Source organism: Stegodyphus dumicola, chromosome 4, assembly GCF_044657685.1.
Source record: "Stegodyphus dumicola isolate Sdum_Otavi_A_Nest chromosome 4, ASM4465768v1".
In the NCBI taxonomy this organism is placed as follows: Eukaryota; Metazoa; Arthropoda; class Arachnida; order Araneae; family Eresidae; genus Stegodyphus; species Stegodyphus dumicola.
This window is the reverse complement of record NC_140771.1, coordinates 165327306-165350919: the sequence shown is the minus strand read 5'-3', so window position 1 is coordinate 165350919 and position 23614 is coordinate 165327306. Positions and strand designations below refer to the sequence as shown.

The 23614-nt window shown below is 32.2% G+C and overlaps 1 protein-coding gene across 2 annotated transcripts in view; it reads right to left on the bottom strand.

Annotated features, from left to right (window-relative positions):
- Window positions 1-634: 634 nt before the first annotated feature.
- Window positions 635-23614, bottom strand: part of LOC118191811 (cytochrome P450 3A8-like) — a 66310-nt gene continuing 43330 nt past the window's right edge. The window contains exons 9-14 of one of the 2 annotated variants that reach the window (XM_085815731.1): window positions 20571-20727; window positions 18131-18294; window positions 13832-13920; window positions 11998-12141; window positions 7744-7906; window positions 635-876 (exon numbers count right to left, since the gene is read on the bottom strand). In XM_085815731.1, coding sequence (XP_085671857.1) covers window positions 784-876; window positions 7744-7906; window positions 11998-12141; window positions 13832-13920; window positions 18131-18294; window positions 20571-20727 — 810 coding nt within the window. In that variant the 3' untranslated portion in view covers window positions 635-783. Of the gene's footprint in view, window positions 877-7743; window positions 7907-11993; window positions 12142-13831; window positions 13921-18130; window positions 18295-20570; window positions 20728-23614 lie in introns of those variants that run through there. The other variant, XM_085815732.1, reaches the window with a different exon arrangement.

Sequence of the window (23614 nt, the reverse complement as noted above, 5' to 3'; positions counted from 1 at the left end):
GCTTAAAGTACTTTATAGGCCGAAATATAAGATATTTCATTTTCTTTCATTAAAATTCCTTTCTCAAGATCGTGCCCATTATTTAAATGTTTGGATGTACCAATGTGCATCCAGATACCTGAAATATTATTAACATAATACAACACTTAACATTTTATTTAAAAGAAAATTAAATTTATGCCCAAAGTATGGTACGCAGAGCATTTCGTTAGCATTCTTGCAGAACACCATCTGTGTATTAAACTCATAGTATATTTCCTCTATAAAACGTCTTGCACGTGAGGTTGTCTCAATTTCGGACCGATGTTCTTAAAATGCTACAAGCATAATATTAGTGTTACATTGGAAATGCCTGGATACTTTGTTTCTAATTTCAATAAATGTCGGCAGTAATCTGCGACAAAATTTGAAATAAAATGCCGCGTCGTGAAAATAAATGCAAAACATTTGTTTTAATGTACAGTGAAACATTTGTTTTAATGTACAGTCATTCGAGCACGCAATTTCAAAACAAAAAAATTGTAATGCTTTACATTAAGCACTGGGCAAATCCATATTTTTAAAGTGGATTTAAATCTATCACTTCTTTAACTTGGCAATAAGATTTCAAGATTCTAAAGCATAGAAAATCATCTCCACTGCAAATTTTTATTTCATAGGCGGGCCATTTTTTAAAAATCACACCAAAAGTGGAATCTTCATTGATATGGGGTTTTATAACGATGTGGAACTAGTATTTTTCCTTGTTGATGTTTTCAGTTCTTTTATGTTAAATTTCCTGACTCAGATTTTATCTTTCCGAATCTCGAATTGGACCACGATTTCTTTAGGCTGTAAGAGACCTTGTCCGTTACCAATTAAAAATTCTAAAGGAACCTGTAAAAGAGATATTAAAAGGTAAAACACACGTCTATTATTTACAGCATTCTTGTCTGAAAAAACATATAAACAACTACTGCATTTTTCAATTCAAAAGAGCAAAATAACCGCAGGTAATAATTTCTTTATGGCATTCAATCTCAAATAATGTGTGTAAAGAAGTCAAACTCGATTCAGTTCTTACAATGTGTTCCATCTACAGCATCGCAGCTTTGAATTCCATCTCTATATGGAAAATATTCTCTCGGTGGAAGATCAAATTTAATCACATTATTCTTTAATTCCATGTGATTGTACTGACAGTTTGGGATTATTTCCATCAGATTATAGCAGAATATCTCGTAACTTTAGCATATTAACTCCTAACATGCAGACATTTTCGTTTCTATTCCGTGAAGAATTTATCATCCAGACTCATAAGACATGTTCTTAAATTGTAATAATACAATAATAATTAGACAGCGAAATAAATTAGATTATGAGGGGAAAGAAATTAAATGTGCCATGTTTACTCCAAAAATTTTAGATACACGAAAAACTATTATCTCAGAACTACAAATAGACCGAGTATTTAAAGATATTAATGCGTATTTAAGAGATCACGATCATTTTGATCACTGTGAAATGACAAGTATTAGGAACAGAGCTGAAAGTTAATAAACTATTGATGATATCGTGTTCTATTCCACAACTGCAAATAATAATGTGGAACTAAGACTGGTTATTCCAGCTAGTTTCAGTATTTATAGGAATTACATTATGCACCAGTTTCAGCTGTCTCGGAATAATAAAGAAGCTTTTTATTTTTCACAGCTATAAAAATTTGCAGTTCGGTATGTCAAGTTCTGTCAATTAGTTATCGATATTAATTGTAGCCCATCCGGGTATCTAAATAACATAAAAGTTACTTTCCAGAATGAAATAACAGGAATTGACATAGGTTCCTATCCACGTAATGGAAAATATAAAAACAGATATTTGCTATCTCTGATCATTTCTCAAAACGGGTAGAAATGATTATCTTCAAATGAGCTTCCGCTAAAATTGTTTCAGCTTCATTTTTAAATAAATTTTTGTTCAAGTAGGGAGCTCCAGTTAACATAATATCGGACAACGGAAAGCAGTTTGTAAGCCAAATTCTTGCGTAAATCCATTACACAAGATTCACACATTATGGCATAAAATATTTTAAGATAGTTTCTTATCGACAACAGTCGAATATTGCAGAGAGGGTAAATAGAAATATAGTTAAAATTATCGGCAGATATTTAAGAAATTATCAACAACGTTGGGATGACTGCGCCAATGAACAGGTATTCTCTTTGGGAAGGCCATTCGTGATACAACGGAGAAGACACCGGCTGAATTATTTCTTCGAAGAAAGTTCACTACGCATCTTGATAAACTTTTTTCTTGAAATGAAGTCTGCCGAATTTAGGATAGGAAACATTCAGAAATTAGTGGATGATACAAATAGAAATATGGACATAGCCTGGGCGAAATAAAAATTTTATTATGAGAAGAAAAGATCGGAAGTTGATTTTAAGGTGACATTAAAAAAACGATTATATAGTCTTGCAAAATTAAACATTATCTTTCTTGTCCATTACAAGGAAAATGTCGGAAGTTTTGTAATAAGTTCTAAGGCCCATCTAATTGAATTAACAAGGGAAACAGTGCTATTTTTAATAGGTCAAAATGTGAATGTGCGAAAGCCGAAGTAGAGCAGATAAAGCGCTATCATAAGTGCTTTATGCCACTGCTACGAGATGTTCTGTAGGAATCACTGACCTTGAGCAATGAAGGGCAGTAAGGAATGTGGTGGATACAGCGTCAACATCTGGAGTAAAAGATCTGCAAAAAAAGAAAGGATGCCGGAAATGGTTGAAAAGAAAAGAAAAAGCCGAAGTTCGGCGAGTCAGCAAAGAGCAAAGCTACACAGAACGGAGGGCAAAAGGAAAGAAAACTGTCAGGAACTCATCCAAACATTAAAGATCTCTCAGATGTGAACACCAACCTAGTTCAAACAATGACTGTTGGAAAGTCAGTGAACAGAAGGAGTGAGAGAGAATGTCAGCATCGAATGAGGCTTTCAACTACGGGAAAACAGCAGGTTAGCCGAGCCAGAATTTACGTTGCAAGAGATCCCTAGAAGAGAAGCTAGGTCAACAGTCGAAGTCTTAAGAAGATTCAGAGGACATTTCCGACGGCAGATTGTTTTTGAAGAAACGACTTGATACGTCGGAATTTCCACAGCGTCAGCGAAAACTACGCAGATAAGGAGCTGTTCACAGAACGCAAGCGACTACTAGAGGACAAGAAGAATCATCGATTGAATAGGAAAATCCGTATTCATCACACCAATGGTTCCCCATCCTGGTAGGAATTCATTCCAAAAAGTATGGGAGATTTCGAAAGAAACAAACATAAATACAAAATTGCTTTATATCTTTAAATATTCAGCTTATTTTATGTCTTAGTGTAATAGCTGCTATGTTACGTTGAGGTTCTGCCTCAAGCGAGGATCAGCAAATAGCTTTTTCAGTTAATTATGCATCCATGTTGAAGAATTTTCATTTTGAGTGTTAAATGTGATTATGATTTTAGTCTGAGAGATTGCATAATTGAGTAAATTTTTGGCACGATAGAAAAATAAATATTAGCGACTTCTGTATATATGATGTGGAGTTCAAACTCAGTAATCTTTTGAATTATATCATGCAAATGAATTTTAATATTTACCGTGAAGTATGTTTTGTTAATAGTTTTATAAAAGTTAAAAGTATTTTGAAGATGCGTAATGTAAAGTAAAAGCTAGCATTAAAACTAGCATAATGTAATCGATGTTAGCTGAAAGTTAGGCTCTGCAGCCAGCACAGAGATTTAATGAAATTTAAGCTTAGAACATTAGTTATAAATTCTCGAAACAAGGTGATTTTGAGTTCTCTAGTGTGTCTATATTAATAATACATGATTTTTCTAACAGGTAGTTGCTGAAACTCTGCACAAATTTACACCAGCATTTCAGGCATTACAATGCTGGAGAGGAGTGAGAAATTGCATTTAGATAAAGTAAAATGTTAAAAGTTTTCTAAAATTTTTAAAGGCAAGTTGAAAAGCATAAGTTATAAAATTGCTTGTTTAAATTATTTGTTCTTTTAGATTCCTAAAAGAAGATGAGATATGAACTGAAGAGTGATTGCATGAAATTTGTCCAAGTAAAATCCCAACTTCTATAACAACTTAAATTTAGATTTAGATATTTAACTAGATGATTGTAAGAGTTAGCTCTTTAGGATTTAAAATATTTGTCAAGGTGGCTCAAGACTTTTGTTTGCGATTATTTAAATTCCTCTGAGGAAAATGTAAAAGTCCGTATTTTAAATTTGCTAGTTATTATGATTTGAATTTTTATTTTAACATCTTCTTTCAGTATTTCTCACCAGAATGAAAATTAGTGGGTTGTGTATTTAAGCTGAGTTTTTTGTATCTTACGAGAGAGAGAATGTTTGGGGCATAAGCGCTGCGTGAATAGATTCTGAAAGCTCCAGATTGTTGTAATTTTCTCGGCCTAGCGTTTCTCGCCGCAGATATACGCCATTAAATTATTGAGCCAGGTCTTAGCTTAGTATTTGTCTGTGTAGTCTTAGAATACGGATCAACATTTAATTTGAATTGACTGCTCTAATTTTATTTATCATCGCAAACTGCTGTGGTTATTTGTAACGCAAAGTTGTGTCCTTATGTTCAAAGGTTTGTTTAAATAAAAGGTTATTTTTAAACCTTCGTAAGATTTGTCGTACTATCTCATATATAGGATAACCCCCTACATGTCTGTTAGGATTACAAGAGTAAAGTTCTAGAACTAGACCATATGCAGCCTTATAAATGGAAAATACTAGAACGCTAAAATCCCTTAATTACTTCTTTAATTACTAATATAAGCATTTAAATAGTTTTAGTTTTTGATAATACGATAACTTCGTGAAATAAAAGAGAATACTGACAAATAATAACAGCAACAAAATTTGGGTGAAAATTTTCTGATGCCAATATATAAATATTCTAAAACTTGTTTATACTTTTGATAATACCTTACTTCCTTTATATCATACTTCTATTATCAACTCGTAATTTATGTTTGTATAGGAATTCGTCATCTGGACTTTCTTGTTCGACAGCTAAAGGATGCCTGGCAAGCTAGGGTCTCACCATTTTGGTCTAATAGACTGAGTCTGAGCGAGTTGTACTGTGATCTTGAATTTTACAGTGACATGACCGCATGCCTAATTCACAATCTTGGCACTTGTATTTTAAATACTGATGATGGAGCTTAAAAAGATTTTAGAGCATCATTCAGTCTGCCACGAATTGCAGAAAAAAGAAACAAAATAATTCAGTTACAAATACATTTATAACAAAAGCAGTTCAAGTGTTGTTTAATCAAACTCTCTCAGTAAATTTTCGTTAAAAATTGTTCTTTGCAATATTCTTTAGCTTAGTCTTAAGTTTTTAAATAATATTTTTATATAAGGAAATGTAATGTGTATAAATATATGGAGTGCAGTTACTGTTGGAACTTTATAGTTGAAACTGAATGTGAGGTCCTAGGGACATTTGTATATAAGAACAGTGACGGAGCTTTCCCGTCGAAGCTGTATATATCTGAAACTATCAAAGCGATGTTCTCTTCGATGCTGACTACATCTGTAGAAAGTGCAATCTTGCTGTGTCCTACTGTTGCAGTGGGAATATAGTTTTTCTCCTTCCAGATTGACCAGGACATTTGGAAGGGCATTATTTTTCCACTCGACCCCAAAAGTTCCTAAACGAATGTTCTAAGTCTGTAATAAGAGTTCCAGTAGCAACGGATGGCCGAGAGTTTCCTTTAACGTCTATCTCTTGCTGCCCAAAACTGTGTCTTTATTATTCCTTATCATGTTTTTTGTGCTGTGTGATTATGGACTTTACTTACCTGGATGGTCTAATGTCACAGACTTTCCTCTTTTTATTTTCTATTACTTATTTGTTTCTCCTACAAATGTTATTTTCCTAGGCATTCAAATTGCAATAATAAACCTATATTAAAATGAATGTATGACAACATGATCTGAGTAAAATATAAAAGCAGAAGGAAAATATTATTTTCTGCTTAAATATAATTTCTTATATTTCTAGGAGCTGATACGCTAAAATGATGGCTATGAAAGAATATAAATATTGTTTTTGAGAAGAAATCAAAATATACTTTCCTCGGATAAAAACAAAGGCAATTTAAGGCACTTTAAAATCAACATTCTAAATAAATTCTTATAGACCACAGGCTTTTTATAAGATTATTGCTATCATCTTTGTCTGAAAACATTGGGCTTACATTGTGAAGTGCCGCAGATATTTTGTTTGATCTTGTCCATAACACAGAGAAAAAGATTTCCCAATTTAAATTTTTCAAAATTTCTAATGAATTAGCTGAATTTGTTAAGTTTGCAAGAAACCTTTCGAGTTTTGTAGCCATAATTGCGATATGACAGGCTAATACGAGGCTATTTAAAGCAGGGGTTCTCAACCGGTGGTACGGAAGAGAAAAATAGGTGGTACGCAAAGAAGTATTTTTAACTATTAAATTCAAAAATAAAATCCAACATCCTGATTGAGTCTTTTCTCTAACCCTCGTAAATTTATGCGATCTGAAAGCTTTGTTCAAGAGTTGTAGTGCTAGTAGTACTTTGTAGTGGTGGTATTAAAGGTTTGCAATTTTATGTTTAGAGGTACGCGTTAGTCAAAAGGTTGAGAGCCGCTGGGCTAAGGTTTTATTAACTTTATGTGTATTTCTTTTTGCCTAGATAGAACTATTACCGATACCAATTAATTTCTACTATTTTATTCTTTTTCTTTTTCTTTTTTTTTTTTTTTTTTTTTTTTTTTTTTTTTTTTTGTATGTGTGTAGATCCTTTAAATGTTGCACATGTAACATTTAATAACAGAAAACCAGTTTTCCCTTTTGTTGTCTTTTGTATTTGTTTGTTTTCTTGGAAGCAGGACATTACGATATTAATGCTCAGCGTTGCACACGTTTCCAAGTCAGCTCTAAAATATTATTTTTATACATAAGTTTTGAAATTTTGCTAAAGCATCTCAATGCAAAGAAGCAACCTAGAAACGTGTAGATGCTTACCTTCTTTGGAAGCATAAACTAAATTGAGACTCAAGCTAAAGCTAAGCGACTTATCGCTATGTTCAAGTACGAAGACAGAGAAACCTAAGAAAAGTGTAAACGACTCCTTTATTAAAACTCGGAAATTTAACAGAAAGCACAAATCCAGCCAACATTTATGGCGTGATGTAAAAGTAATGAATTCAGATTTAAACCCAGTTAAGTCGTAAGTTAGCCAAAGGCTAATAAAACCAAAGGCTAGTCGTAAGTTAGCCAAAGACACAGAATCAATACGCTCAAGTAGGCTCAACCTAAATCGGCGTGACAAGCACTAATGGCAAGAATAACGCAACGCCGCAGACAGCTATCCAAGAGATTTAATTAGTAGCATGGTTTTCAGCAGGCAGAACACCGTTCTAATTAAAGAATCTAAAACCTTCTTTTATCTCTTTCTACCTCATTTGAAGACGCGCGAACTAAAATTAGCATTCTGACAGGAAAATTTAAAAGAAGAATGAAGAACTGAAATTTAAAGAAGATAAAGAACTGGTAAGAAAAATAAATAAATCATTACAAACGAATTATATAATTCATGATTTAAGTGTGAAACAATACATCTTACCTATTTATCTCTAAAATTTACTAAGCAAATATTTTCAATTAATATCGAATAGGGTTTTATATTGCGAGAAAAGAACTATCTAACTCACCTTTGTCTGTGGACATCTTTTGATTTTGAAATTCCTCACGACTTCAGCGAGACAGATCTTAATCTCCATGAGAGCAAATCTCATGCCTATGCAATTCCTAGGCCCATGACCGAAAGGTAGGTAAGTGTACTGATCGCGTTTAGCTCTTTCTTCTGGACTGAATCTATAATAAAAGTACTTCTTTCAATACTTTATTAAACTCTACTGCTGTGAAACTTCCAAAATTTTACAAAACTTATGTAAATTATGTAAAAAAATGAAGAATTTATTTTATTTAAAATTATTTAAATTTAAAATTAAATTATGTTAATACCATAGTTCAGACTGAGTACTTTACTGATACTACGAATATTACCGATTCTACCCAAATCTATTAAATATTTTCAACATATATTTGAAGCGTCGTTATCTTCAGGCCTTTCCTATCCACTTTCATAACTACAGGGATGCTAAGAATAATTCGTGTCGGCACTTTGATACACCTATTTCATAATCAGATTAATTCCATTCCACAATTGTTGCCAAGCAATTGTGTTCACCATTCCATGTACCAAATGCCAATAATTACGTACAGAGATTTTACTGTACAACAGTACGTTGGACACATCTACAAATAATCACATTTTATTTGAAGAACGAAATTACGTTAGTAACGTTTTACGATTAACATTATGTTTTTACTTTGTTATGTACTCGCACATCTTAAAATTTTCTCCCAGTTTATAATTTATTTTGTACATAAAACTATCTACAACTTAATCCTGGTGCAATTTAGTTTAATTTTTGCTAAGCCTACTTTTGTAGTGAAAAAATATCAGGAACGATTTCATAAAATGCAAGATTCCAATTTATAGTTACGTTAATGATTTTTTCATTCTTTCAAAAAACACATTTTGAAGTGGTTTTTGTGAATCCCTTGTATCATTTGCAGCGAAGTTTCCATCAATAAACTCAAAGCGAAGACCCCAATGGAGCAATTTTAGCCGTGGAACTACTGAAAATGTTACATGGTGCCATTTTAGATGAATATGGATGGATTTATAGAATTTTTGACTAAAACTTCACGAACAACGATAGTATTTTGAGGAAATACGTTTTCATAGTACAAAATCTATGATTCACTTTGTCACAATTAAAATCGTCGTCAACGAAATATTTACAATATTAATCACAATTAAAATCGTCGTCAACGAAATATTTCATACGTTTGATCTTTAGGTAGTGTTTCATGATGTACAACACATCGATATTCGAAGAAAACAGTCAACATTACCTTGATTTTTAACCGACTTTGACGTAGCGGACTTTTCAATCTTTGTTGCTTAAATTTTCGAGTTCCAATCACTCGATTCTGAGCTGTTTCTTTATAAGCAAAGACGGGTATTTCATCAGTGGTAATGTGTTTTAAGGCGGGAAAGACTCACCTTGAGAAAGCATCTTCTAGAATACTTGAGCCTGCTGCTGTTTTGGAAAAAACTCGAGAATGGACGCGCAGAAATCTCTTAAAATTGCTTGATAGGTTTTCCAAATTCTACAGAAATTTAATAAAATCCTTAACAGATAAGCGATGACTCTGAGAAACAAATGTCTGACTTGATTTACGTGTTTCTCATTAAGTGAAGTGGATGATCTGCCATAAGCATGATTCACTTTCGAGATATTTTCTGCTTTCCATGAACGTTTTATATTATTCTAAAATAAAGTGTTGTCTCCGAATACTTTCCTTAACATTTCAAATGATTTTATAGCAAAACTTCCTTAGCAAATATAACATTTAGCACATAATCTTTACTTAGTTACATTCATTATTTTATAAAAGCCAAGGTAATTTTTTTCATTAAAAACAAATTTATTTTCACACGATAAACGATAATAAAATACGGATTGTTAGCTAATGTCGATAAAAGTCATTATAACTTCTAAAGCCCTTTTTCTTGTAAGAAACATTTCGGTATTTTTTAAATCCCAGTAATACTTACTTTAAACAGTGCAGCGCTGTGCGCTTTGAACATAATTATTTAAGAGTGAAACTTAATGCTTTCTTCTTATTCTGATTTTTCGATCTTTTATAACTCAGTTAGTAGTTTGGCACAGTTAAATGCACCATTTTTAATTCTAATAAAATAGGTAAATTTAGTACAAATGTAAATGAAAAATGTTCCAGTATATAATTTCGCACGACCCTCGCGCACTGACCAAAGCACTAATCCAAACTATATACATAGCAGTAATTAAGTATGCAGTTGTTCTATATACATATATAAACTCTGTCATAAAAAAATTATGCATCCAGAAAAAAAAATCGAGCCACAATCATGAAACTCCACAGGAATGTAGTCTGGTAAGAGATATGCAAATGATTTAAATTTAGACACCAGTGAGACAAGGGTGAGCGCGCTATGTGCATATGACATGCGCAACTGGGACAGTTTAAAAGTATGATTGCTTGCACCGTAAGGGTATTCAAAAGAATCTGTCGACTTGGATGAAACTGTGGCTAGAGATGCCTCTGAGAGTAACCGATGGCAGTACGAACAGTTTTCAGACTTTGAGAAGGGGCGTGCCGAAGTCCATTAAGATGCCTACAGCACTTTCCCCACATAGGCAGTGTCGATTGGATTTTTGCCGAACTCAAAGCAAATTGGAGTGTATCGACTGGAGGCATTTGATCTTTAGCGATGAATCCCGATTTAGTCTCTGTGCTGATGACCAACACATGCGTGTGGAGGCGGTCAGGCCAGTGGTCCGATACGGCATTTGTTGTCTGTCGAGGGGCATACGGCGATTACATAAAGTGTGTCAGTGCGGGGAGCGATTTGTTGGAACAAACGATCATCTCTAACGGCTCGCATAATGGTGGATGACATTTTAACTCCAGTTGTATTCCCTATGCTATCAAATCGGCCAGGTGCCATTTATCTGCAAGACAACGCTCGTCCACATACTGGGTGAATCTTCCAACAGTGTCTTCAAGAGATATGATGTACTCCCGTGGCTTACCAGGTCATCAGACCTTGCGCCCAAACAGCACGTTTGGGACATGCTTTTAAGGCAACTGCAGCCGTCTCAGAATATTGGTGAATTAACTGCCCAGTTGCAAAGATTATGCTATGATCTTTCGTGAGGGGTCATAGGTGACCTACTTGATTCGATGCCACGCAATGTTTTGGCTTGTATAGATGCCAGATGTGGCTATACTACTCACTGATTTGTAATATTTTTCTTGCATTAACGTCTTAATAAAAAGACCTTTTGTTCTGAATTTATAATCATGTGTTTATCTCCTCATACGCTACACACATGTTAAGTTTCATGTTAGTAGTTCGCTTCCTTCTGGGCACATATATGTTTCTGTGACAGAGTGTATATTTAATATAGAGCAGTGGTTGTCAAACTTTTTTTTTGCCCTATGCATTCCTGTTACCATTGCTATATGGTAGATTATTTCCTCCTTCCTTTCCCAAACTTGAAAAATACCTATTTACATTTCTTTAAATGCAGAGTCGGTTGCTTTTATACAATTTCAAAATTTCATCACAAATTTACATTGGGTCGGAACCAAAAAGTAGAACAGGAAAGGATAACTCCAAGAAATACATCAAGACGGCGAAGATTCTTTGGATAGATTTTTCTATTAGCGTTAACGGTTTCTTGAATCATTACCAGACTTATAGAGAAGCTATTCAAAAGTTACTATAAAGTGGACAGCACATTATCTGTGAAAACACACAACCATAAAGCCCAACTAAAAAAACTGAAAGAATAGAAGGACATAATTCATACCTTCTGTTGAGACGTGCTGGATTTATACGTCCATCATATTTTCATTTCATCAAAAAGTGCATAGAAAATATGACATCATTTATCAATTATGCGAGCGATTTGTAACATAAAGTTTGATTAATTTAAACAAATTTCTCCTTTCATCGCTAAATAAAATTAATGGTACAACATTTTTCAATTTTCGTACTTGCATTTTCTAATTGATATTAGCCATTATAAATAAACTTATTCACCTATGAAAATTTCATGATTTTTTCCCTTCAATATTATTCACTATATGTTATCTAATTTCTTAGTGAAGTAAATAAATTTGGAAATAGCTCCGCTTTGTTCAGATGCAAAACTGGTATCGTTATTTTGGATTATTTTAAAGCTTGACCAACAAATTACTAATATCGTTTACTGAGATACGATCAAAAAGTCAAAATTTTCTTCCTAACATTATTTAATATGCGTAATGAATAAACTTACCGATCTGGATTGAATTTTTCAGGATCAGGATAATATTTGGGATCTCTGTGGATAGCATAGATTGGGATTGTTATTACCATACCTTTTGGAATAGTTATCCCTGTGTCACCTAACTTGTAATCAGCTTCTGCATATCTTTCCGTCCTGCATAAATAAACAGAACGTGCATCAAAACTATTACAAATGGATAAGATGTGATTCAGGATAAGTATACAAATTTTGTTTTCATAATTATTAGAAATTTCAGTACATTTCTTGTGTTAAGCCTCTTTTAACCTGAATAAATAACTATATACGAGAGGAAGCCAGTAAATAAGCCACAAAAGCTAATTACAAAATAACGAGATACTCTCCTGGAAACTAATTTTATTCCTAAACATAATCTTCGTAATTATATATGCACTTTTCTGTCAGTGCTCCAATAACAAATGAATAATATTCTTTAGGTCGCTTTCTCATCCACATCTTGAATGTCTTTATCATCTGCATAGCATTTGCGTCCAAGATATAATTTTAGTGAACCAATCCCCGGGTGTTTCTATTTTAATTATTATAGCGCACGGTACACCTCTCGAATTGTTGTCAATTAATTTACTTTTAAAATCATAAAAGGGCATTGCATATAAATGAAACAAACTGAGCGATTTCAAAACCGTAACCTTCTCTGCGCTAGTGAACGTATCTCAGGCTGAACAGGACGCCCACATCTATTTTCATCGCAAAGTTTGGAGTGGCCTTGAAAAAATATCTGCATGCAATTTTGCCCGGCTTTAAACGACGAACAATTCTTTCCATAAACAGGAAGTACTCTTTTATGAATATCATTCGCATGAAGCCGCCCTCCCTCCCTCTCCCCCCCCCGAAAAAAGGATAACAGCATAGTAGTCTTCTCTTGTAAAGTCATCGAGTTCCATCGGCATTTTCAAACTGCGCATGAGCAAATGGCTCTTAGTAACTAATGAAACTTAGAAACTAATGACAGTTTTACCACTTATTAACATACATGGAAAGTACTTATTACTGTTTTCAAATATATCACGTTAATTTATGATTTATTTTATGACTTTCCTTCATACGATTACGCTACAGGAGGATGCGGAATATTGTAAATCACTTAAATATATATATAAAGCTACTGAAAAAATTACGTTTTGTAGAAAATAATGTATAATTTCAGAAACATACTTTCAATATAGTAATGGTATAAAATGAGGAATTAATAATATTAATTCAGGAATAGTACATTCTTTAAAATATGCTAGAGAGTGTATATTCTTTAGAATATAGTTCAATGAGAGAGAGATAACGAGAGGCTTTTAAAATCGGAAATTTACAATGCCGCGTGTATAATTCAAATGGACAGCGTTTTTTTATAATTAAAAGTAACGTTAACTTATGCAAAAAATGAAAAGACAGAACTACAAAAGTTTATTGTATCGAAAATTCTTAAGAAGTGTTTATTACGGTTTTGAAATCGCTCAGTTTGTTTCATTTATATGCAATGCCCTTTTATGATTTTAAAAGTAAATTAATTGACAACAATTCTGAGATTGGCAATCAAGATGAGGTTTTATGCCGTACAACGCATACTAAATATTAGTATTAAGACTAGTAATGCAGATTATTTGAATAGAATAGTTATGCTTTTGGCGTATTATTAAGTCTACCACTTCAGACGACCACTGAAATAATCGTTCCTTAATCCAATGCTGCAGCGAAAACTTTGCGTTTAATAAAACTTACTTTTAACAGTTAAAAATTGCATTTATTATAATAACATATTTATTAACTTATATTAGTTTATTTTCTTAAACTATTCAAATTATTTAATTACCTTATAGCTGGAGAATATAGCCTCAAAGTTTCAGATATAACATTGTCCAGGTACTTCATACTCTGTATAGCGTCATATGTAAGTTCGCCCTATAACATGTAAAAAGGAAATTATAAACGTTTCAAATTTCTATTCATTATAACAAACATTGTATTGTAAACAAAAGAAATAAGTGATCAAAATAACTCTGAATTTTTTTTATTATTATTATTTTGAGGCATTATAAATTTCTTTGGGTTCAGATATTTTAGCGAAATAAATTATGCGACATCAAAGTTTGAGAAACGAACATTGCTGTTAAGCCCTGAATAAATAAGTATCGGTGGTGACACCATAACAACGTGTACTTTACAAAAGACCAACCCACGAAGCATCTGGCAATCCTGATTGGCACTGCCCAGTGACCCAGATCGAGTTGCGATCATTTTATTCAAGTTAGCAGAGCTGTAAACACATATTTATCCTACTGTCTTTTTTTCGTTCGCATTTCTTTTAATTCAAATTCAATATGACACCTAAGAGGGAAAAGATGAAAAGCGGCGAAAAGGTGCAAATTTTTTGATATTATAATAAAAAAGGTATTTTAGGTTAGTTAAAAAATAATGCATATGATTCTTCGCTTGAAAGAGAACTATAGCTATAAACAAATCAAGAAAATGTGGCATAGCGTCAAAACTTCAGGCGATGCTTCAGCAAAGATTGCTCAAATTTCAAGACGAATTCCTGAGAAAATATATTAATAGCTTGGATAAATCATCAATTAAACAAAAAGGAGTTGTTTTTCGAATAATAAATTTGGTGTTGCTATTCGAAAGAAGGCTTTAGAACTATTTTCTTTCGTTTAAATTAAATATGGCCAATCATCAGAGGAAATAATAATGACTTCTGAGCAAGTAACGGTTGGCTTCGGAATTTTAAGCGTCATTTAAATTTTCACAGTGTAAAACTTCAGACAGAATGCAGATAAAAGTGAGGTACAGAAATCCAAACCCCATTTTTGAAATACAATGAAGAGAAGGATTCAGTTTCGCAACAAGTCTTCATTGCCGCCCTTATGGTGTAGTCGTAGGGGAACCTACTGCTGTACCGAAGGGCCGAAGTTCGAATCCCGGAGAAGGCATGGATGTTGTAAATGCATAGCGTCTATGCGGCATGAAGACACTTTAAATATGCGGCGAGTCGAAAGTCCTCGCAGGAGGTTGATCGTAGGGAAAGATGGGTGGGAGATCCTCGAACCCTTCCCCCCCGGAAGTACTCTCCATCAAAATTTGGGGACGGAACTGAGCGAAGTCGTACTGTGTTCTGTCGTACTGGATGGTGTTCAAGGCTCTTGCCAACGATAGGCGCAGTCTTGCAGTCCTTGACACAATGAATTTCATGGGCTTGTTCTGATGTTTCTGTCAGACAAGTTACATAAGTCATAACAACAACACAAGTTTTCATTGCGGATAAGAAAGGTCTATGTTATAATAGAATGAAAACAGCGAACCTACATCACAAAGATCCCAGTATTTAAAGCTCTTAAGGATAGACTCACTTTGCTTTTTATGGAAATGTATTAGGCGACTTTGATTATTTATCTGTCTAAAATATCTACTGATACTGTCTAAAACGCGGAGAAAAACTTCTGGTAATTGCCCGTAACGTGGAACTGGTAAAAAAAGCTTCGGTTATAAAAACAATGATTGCTTTGAAAATTCATTCGTTAAAAGAGTCAAATATTACTAGCAAAGTAGTTTTAAAGCTTTTCTAATTCTCATTAATGTTCTAAGATACAGTACTTAAATCCTCACAACACTGTAACCAAACGTAACCTGCTTTATTCCTCCAGCTTAACGTTACTTCCTTAACGAAGCCAATAGATCAAGGGATCGTAAAAACATTCAAAGCCAATTATGTTAGATGAGTTTACATTTTTGCAAACAAAGCACTAGATGAAAGAAAGCAAGACACGCAAATGGCATTTTGCGATGATTTATATTTTAATGCATTTAATTAAGGCTGTGAAATTTTAAAAAGTTTTATGTATGTTTTATTTTATATATTTGATCGCAGAAACACCAAAATACAAAAATCACTACTATAGGGCATAGGGCATAGGGAAATTATTTCCTCTAATCAACACAGCAGCGAACTGCATGATGTCATATCTTTCTCCAAGACCTTCCATTGAGAATTTCTGAAGAGCAGGGTATGCATTGATTGACCGCAACCAAACGGAATTTTATAAATATCAGGCAAGACATTGCATGGATTCAACCTGACCTGCTTCGTTGATGGAAAATTTTTTGTCAAGATTAGAAGAATTTTACACAGAAATGCTTCTCACATGAGCGCCGTTATTTTTAAAAAGTAAAGTAACATACTTTACTCAACTGAAATCTGTAAAACTAATTCTGATAATAAGTGTTTCACGAAAACATTGGTTACTTTTTAAAATTTCCCTCCTTACTGGGCCCTATAGTTATGTTAAGTAAATGTTAACACTCACTCTAAATTAAAAAAAAAAAAAAAGCAGTTTGATTCCTATACGAAAAAACTGAAATGCAATATATTTAAGAATGTGAGATAGCGTTTCCTGATACTTTAGAGGTCTTACACTAACGGTATTTTCTCCTTCCTTTCCGCATGCCTTCATGTTGTAACTGGAAGCATGATCAACGCGTAATCAGGAGGTCCGGAGGGCACTGAAAATTTTTCACGTCTCCTGCATTAAAGCACCTAATGACTCTATAGTGGCGTCCAAATTAAAAGGGGGTGAATTATAATTGTCTTCACCAGGGTCCCCTCTTTTAAAAGGGAAAGTATGTAAGATATTCTCTATTTCCTTTCCGTGTGCCTTCGGAATGTAACTGGAAGTCCGTCCGACGCGTAATCGGGGGTCCCTTTAAATTTGCGCAAACAATAAAATATATCAGTTTAGAAAAGGTTTCTGGTACTGAATATCTAGTGACGAGCATTGTTAAGCAGAGTATCGTCAAAAACTTCGATCAGTACTTTTTAAGAAGCAGATCTTAATTACAGAATCGTACAGACATTTTTGTTCTAAAAAACAGTCACAGGTTTCCATAATTAACGCATAACCCACTCCTGACATTATTGGCATTAATTAAAACTTGAAAAAAATATTACTAGCTAATAAATGCTTTGTATGATTATTACTTAATGATCCTAAAGTAATAAAAACTGCATGTAAATATTAAAGTAGTTTTAGTATTTGGAAACTTATGTAGAAATCTATACATATGAAATGGGATAAAATTATAGATTACAATATGTGATACATTAATGAATCATAAAGGAATGTTCGGAAAAGCTGAGAAAGGAAAAATGAATCTTGTTATGCTAATTTATTTTTTAAACGCTTCTTCAAGGAAACCGAATCCTGCATTGAAAAATCTAAAAGGATCCCAAATGGTGAAATTAAATACCTCAGACAATTTTCGAAGTATAAGAGTCAAACGTTTTGTGTTCTACTTTACTAAATATGACTGTATGAAAAGTTAGATTTCGTAACTTATAACTCTTTATTATTTATTCATTTATTGAATTAAAAGTACTATAACATTAATAATGGGTCATTTAAAATGCTTTTAAGTTAGAAATTCTGCGATCAATACTCGGAAAATGTAGTTTGCCTAAGGACGTTTATGAACATGCTATATATATCCCCAATAACACAAGACATCTTCAGGATATCTTATTTAAGTTGCAGTGTCCCAGGAAGCAGTTAGGATATCCTGAGGACTTTGATTCTCAGATATCCTGAGGACTTCTTAAGTCAACATCCTGAGGATATCCTATTCAAGTCTCAATGTCCCGGGATATATAAAGATCTCCTCAGGATGTTAATTTTCAGATATCCTGAGGACTTCGTAAATCAACATCTTAAGAATGTCCTGTTCAAGTCGTAATGTCCCGGGATATATGAAGATCTCCTGAGGATGTTGTTTCTCAGATATCTTCAGTACTTACTTTTTATGGAACCTCATATCTGAAAATATTAAAGTAAAGTAACCTTGTACCACACACAAGTCATGCTATAAAAATCGAAATCTTACTCTATGGATTACCTATTCTGCATATGAAAATTTAATTGTTATGCTTACACACTTATTTTTGTCCTGTATATGTTGGCTGTAAGTATTAAGTAATATACTTAACGATATTTTCCCGTTTTACGTGTCTCTGTGACTTAAAATTTAATACTGAACGAGAGATATTGCTAAAAATGGAACGTTACATTATTGGCGTAAGAGCTAAAATGCGGCCGTAAAGAATAAATCATTCAAAACTCACATTATTTGCTTTGATTGCCTCATCCACTTCTTCCCTCAATTTGTCTTGCACCTCTTGATTCAGAGCTAGAGCATATGTGATGAAAGAAAGTGTGGACGCTGTGGTCTCATAACCGGCCAAAAAGAAAATGACACATTGTGCAACTAGTTCATCATGAGACAAACCTACAAAAAGAAATGGGATTTTAAAATAATCCAGAATTTTTAACTTTAACACTTCAAATATAAAACGATCAACTGCACTATTCAGATGTATGGAAAAATGGTAAAATCACAGATTTTCCCCAATTAAAATTTATAGCTTCATAATTTTTATTATTTTGTTTCATAAAATGCATCATAAAACCAAATATTAATTATCCTAATAAAAAAATTAACCAACTTTCCGCTGCAGAAAAAAAATCATGCAAAACTTTTCAATATCTTACAAACAGTGAAATAAGCAAAAAATAACATGAAAGTAACTCGAAAAAACATAAAATTCCGCGCAGAATTTTAATCTGCAGAATAGCTTTATCAAAAAAATCAATAAAAACGTATTATATATATAAAAAATGACAATGAAATATGCCAATCTCTTAAAAATAGTGACTTTAGAAATACGATGAAAAATTGTTGCCAAACCCATATTTCTAAAAGAATGAAACTATTCAAAATGATGCGATTTTATCAAACGTCTATCAACAACAGGAAAATTGTTGCCGAAATCACATTTTTAAAGATGTGAGAAGTGTTTTCGGAAGCTTCATTAAAACAAATTTTAAAAAATACAAAACATTATCATTTTTCCAAAATTCTTTTTGTTAAAGCAGTCGCAAGGATGAAAGTTTAACGTGTCCAAAAATCAAAGAAAAATAAACTTTTTTTATAAAAAATCCCGTTGATAAGGTGTTAAGCTCCCTTTGTTAAATAAATTCGTATTTAATCAATTTATTGAAACACGAAAATTGTTTAAGTTCGTAAAATAGCTAAGTGTCTACGTTTCATGACGATGTGAAAATGAAGTATGTAGAGTAAAATCTCGCTTTTCTATAGCCCATTATGTCTCAAAATGACGCGATTTCATCCCAAAACATAAAATAAAAAAATTCTAATTCTAATTTCGAAAAATTCGCTTGTCTAGATGCACCTATGTACCAAATTTCGTAGCCGTGGGTCTATTAGCTTACGCGTAGCGCGAACGAAAGGCACACACACAGACTCTTTCTTTTATTATATGTAGAGATAGAGATTTCACTGAATATAATTAAAAATTTGTGAAAGCCAATAATTAAAAACGTGTTAAAAACTCTCACTGAAATTCATTCCTTAATATTACGTCAGTAACATAATGTTGATCAGAAATCTTTTAAATTTAAAACGTTAATTAATGAAAAGTATAAACATTTTAAACAATACGTTCACAGATACTATTATAATAGTAAATAAAAATGTTCCCTCTGTATTAATTTTGTTCGAAGTACATTTAATTTCAGTAAAAGTAGTTTCCACATTTGTGATATAGTCCGTATTTACTCAGTTGTCAGTGATTTGAATTCTTCAGTAACTTTTACCATAAATGCGTAAAATGGTTCCTCGATGTAACTATACAAGAAGTTCAGATATTTAATGTCTAAGAAATGGTAAACTCGATAAAAGAGTTTGAAAATCTCCAAACTACGTTATCGAGAAATTCCTCTTCCTCTTGTTTAAATTTAGAAACTAACTCAGACAGCCGCCTCTGTGTTTCAAAGTTTGTGTTAAATTGTTAATAATTTTTAATCGATCAAAGATTTATTGGCCACTCTGAATAGGATATTATTACTTATTTTAAAATTCCTAATATTAACTCACACTCTCCCTATATATCTTGTTCAAATTTTTAATCGTTAATAAAATACTTTCCATACATCCATTCAAGTTCAAATACTTTTTTTTAAACTTGTAGTGGATGACACTTGATGTTAATATAGTTTTTTCACATATTAAACATTTTTTAATTTTTAAATTTAAAAATTTTGTTTTATATTTTTTATTTTTTTTTTAATTTTCTGTGTTGACCTAAGTAGAAATTGACTTAAAAATTTTTTATATTACTTGTTTATGATAAAACATGCAAATGCCACAGTTGGGGACTTCGCAAAAGAAAAAGGCTAATATTTAAGTTTATGCAAGAGGAAAACTACAAATGCTTCATGTAGTCACCCTGTTCAGTCGCCAGAAATAGAATTTGAGGCAAACTACTAGTGTTTCAATAATTGTTTCGGCTCCCTACCTGGCTTAGCCACCTTATAGCTTTGATCAAATTAACAATAAAATGCTTTATTTATATATTCAAGAAAATGCAATACTTCAAAATCAAATCCTTTTTATCCTATTTGTCATAGAACACGTTCTTTTCCAAGCATGTACCTAACATGCGAAAGCAAGCATATGTAATTAAACATAGGAACATTAGTTACTTTTATTTGAATAAATTTCTTTGAAAACATGATGTTGATCAACTTCCCCGTAATTTTCTGCAATATCTTCTTTTTCCTTTTCTGACACATCCATTGTTTCTTCTTTCGATACTTCCTTAGAAATGTCCAGCAGCAATTGTAAGAAATCATTCCTGGTCTGATTTAAAAAAAAAAAAAAAAAAAAAAAAAAAACCCATTTGTTACTAGAAATATATATTGTTAAAGTACTATACCTTTTCTTTTTCAATTTAAATAGCATTAATTTTAATTTCTATACATTTTGTATTTTTTAACATTTATTGAAACATTAAAACACTAAGTAATTTGCATTTATAAAACTTGATTTAAAACATAAATGCAGGAAAAAACATCCGCGTTTATTTTATGAATAAATTGTTTCTCAGATGTATGACAACTCTCACAAGCTCACAAAACTCTGAGCTAAACAGATTGTGACAGAAAGCATTCCATTCATTGCAATGGACTGAAGGCTTGCACTTTCTACAATCGATGTCAGAGACTGCAATGCTTAGAATAGAAAGACATCGAGATTCATAAATAAATAAAAACAGATCATGAACCCCAAAAGAAACCATTCGAAATCTGAGGATACACAACGGTGAGAATTTCGTTCGCTGATACCTCGCTGAAATCCATCTGGAAAGCAGTACTGTAGTACAAGAATTTGAAGAAAATGTAAGATTTTTATTATGTCCAATTTTACATTCCGTTAATTACTAATAACAAACATGATTAATGCTCCAGGAAATCTACAAAATAGAGCTCATTAATTTACATTGTCATATAAATCTTAGATTTGAAGGTACAGATTTTAATAATTTTATTCATGCTTGTCAAAAGATATGTACCCTCAGTTACGAAATTTTTCAATAAAAAAATAGTTGTGCTTTCGAATATACTAATATGTAACACTTTTTCCTCCGTAAATGAAAATCAATAAGCCTAAACCAGATTGAAAGATGAACATCTACAGTTCGTGATAAAGATAGTTTCAAGCAATTTTTCTAAAAAGTGACAATTTTTCTCACACGTCCTGAAGTGTTTTAGTTAATAATTAGAAATAAAATTTATAATTAGTTACCTACAATTATAAGTATTTTTCTGTACGTGTCAAAGAAAAGCTTAATGACTAGAAAAAAGAAAGTAAGTTATCATTATTTATTGTCCTACTTGGTAAGTTTTTGAGTGATTAATTTAATATCTCATTTCGAAATAAATGTCAGTTTAAAAATTTAATACTTAGCTGTGAACGTGTTTGAATTATATAATATAGTATAATCAATAGAAATTTCTTGCAGATATTAACTTTTAAACTTTAGGCAAAAAACAAGTATAAATTTGAATATTTCTTTCTGTCATTATTATTATTGCTTGCATAGGTTTTGATAGGTATTTAATAAATAAAATTTGAAATACAGTATAAAAAATTTGATTTTGTTTTTAAAAAAAATGTTTTATCTTGTTAAAATTATTCCGCTTAATTTGACTGCTTTCATAACGTGCGTGCAGTTTGAATTTGAGACCATTGCTGCAGGGTATTCGCCGAAAACATGGCGGACAAAAATATAGCGCAAAAAACAAAGCAAGACTTAAATAGCGTCATACAAAGCATTGCGGAAGAAATCATTGTAATACAAAACATCTCAGTTCTAAAATATTGTGATGTAAATCATCACGGTAGAAAATAAAGTGATGCAAAAATTTCAGCTTTAAAACATCACAAAACATCGTGGTAAGAAATAAAGCACCTCAATCATCGCGTGATGATAAAATTATAGCATGCGTTTACTGATTACCAAAATGTTTAGTGAATTTGCGCATAAGATTTGTCATCACAAGAAGTAATTAATATTTTTACTTGTATATTTCATATTTTTAACTAATAAATGTTTTCTGAAAAATAAAGAAAACGCTAAAGCATTCGAAACCTGGAAATTAATTAAAATTAATGTTATGTATAGCAGTTAATAGACTAGCAAACTTATGTTACAAAGTCATTACTTAATTAATGTTACAAAGTCTTTATAAAGACGTATGTCTTTATAAAGTAGATTTTCATGAAACAATGTAGTATAAAATGATTAGAAAACTGCAGGCATACAAATATAAAATTCAAAATTATATTTTCTGCTGTACATAGCATTCATTTTTACTAATTTCCAGATTTGAATGCTTAAGTTTCCTTCTTGCTTTTTCAATGAACATTTTTAGTTAATATAAAAATACGAAATATAGAGGCAAAAATACTACTTATTTTTTGTGCTCCCAAATGAAAGCACAAAAATTCACTTTAATTTTTTCAGGCAAAAAACGTAGGTGTTTTACTTTTTACCAAAGTATTTTATACGACGATGTTTTTTCCTTGTTTTTTTTTCCACCCACAATGTTTTGTTTACAGCAATATTTTCCTCTTCCGTTGTTTTCTCCGCGATGTTTTCACCTTTAATCCATTGCAAAGCATCATAATGGCTACCAAAGACATGGTGTGGGATGCTATCACATTTCATTTCCACTTTCGTTTTCTAAGAACTGCATGCTCTGCGAATGGATAGCATACATTCGTAAAGTGTTGAAAGCAAAAGTTTCAACATTGCTACAAAAATCATCCTAGAGCTACATTTCAGGAAGAAAATCCTATACTTCCTATAGTTACTGTGCGTCATTTCTTGGGTGACCATCAATCATCAATATTTTTCGGGCCCCTGTTAATTTCCTATAGGACATGCTAGATATGTTTGCTAAAGGTTTGATCCGTAAATCATTTCGCCCAACTGACGAGACATCGATATGTATTAATTTTTCACTGAATGAAATTCCATATACAACCAACCTAAATCCGTATTGCAACAGCTTTAAATATTATTAAAATCTTGTAATTTAAAATAAATAATTTAATTCGATGAACATTAAGGTATTTGTGAATGGCAATATTTGAAACCAGGCTCCAGTGCCACGTGCGACTGTCGCACGAAGAATATAATTTATTTTTAAAATGTTAGAATTCTTTCTTCTTCTTGTTTTGT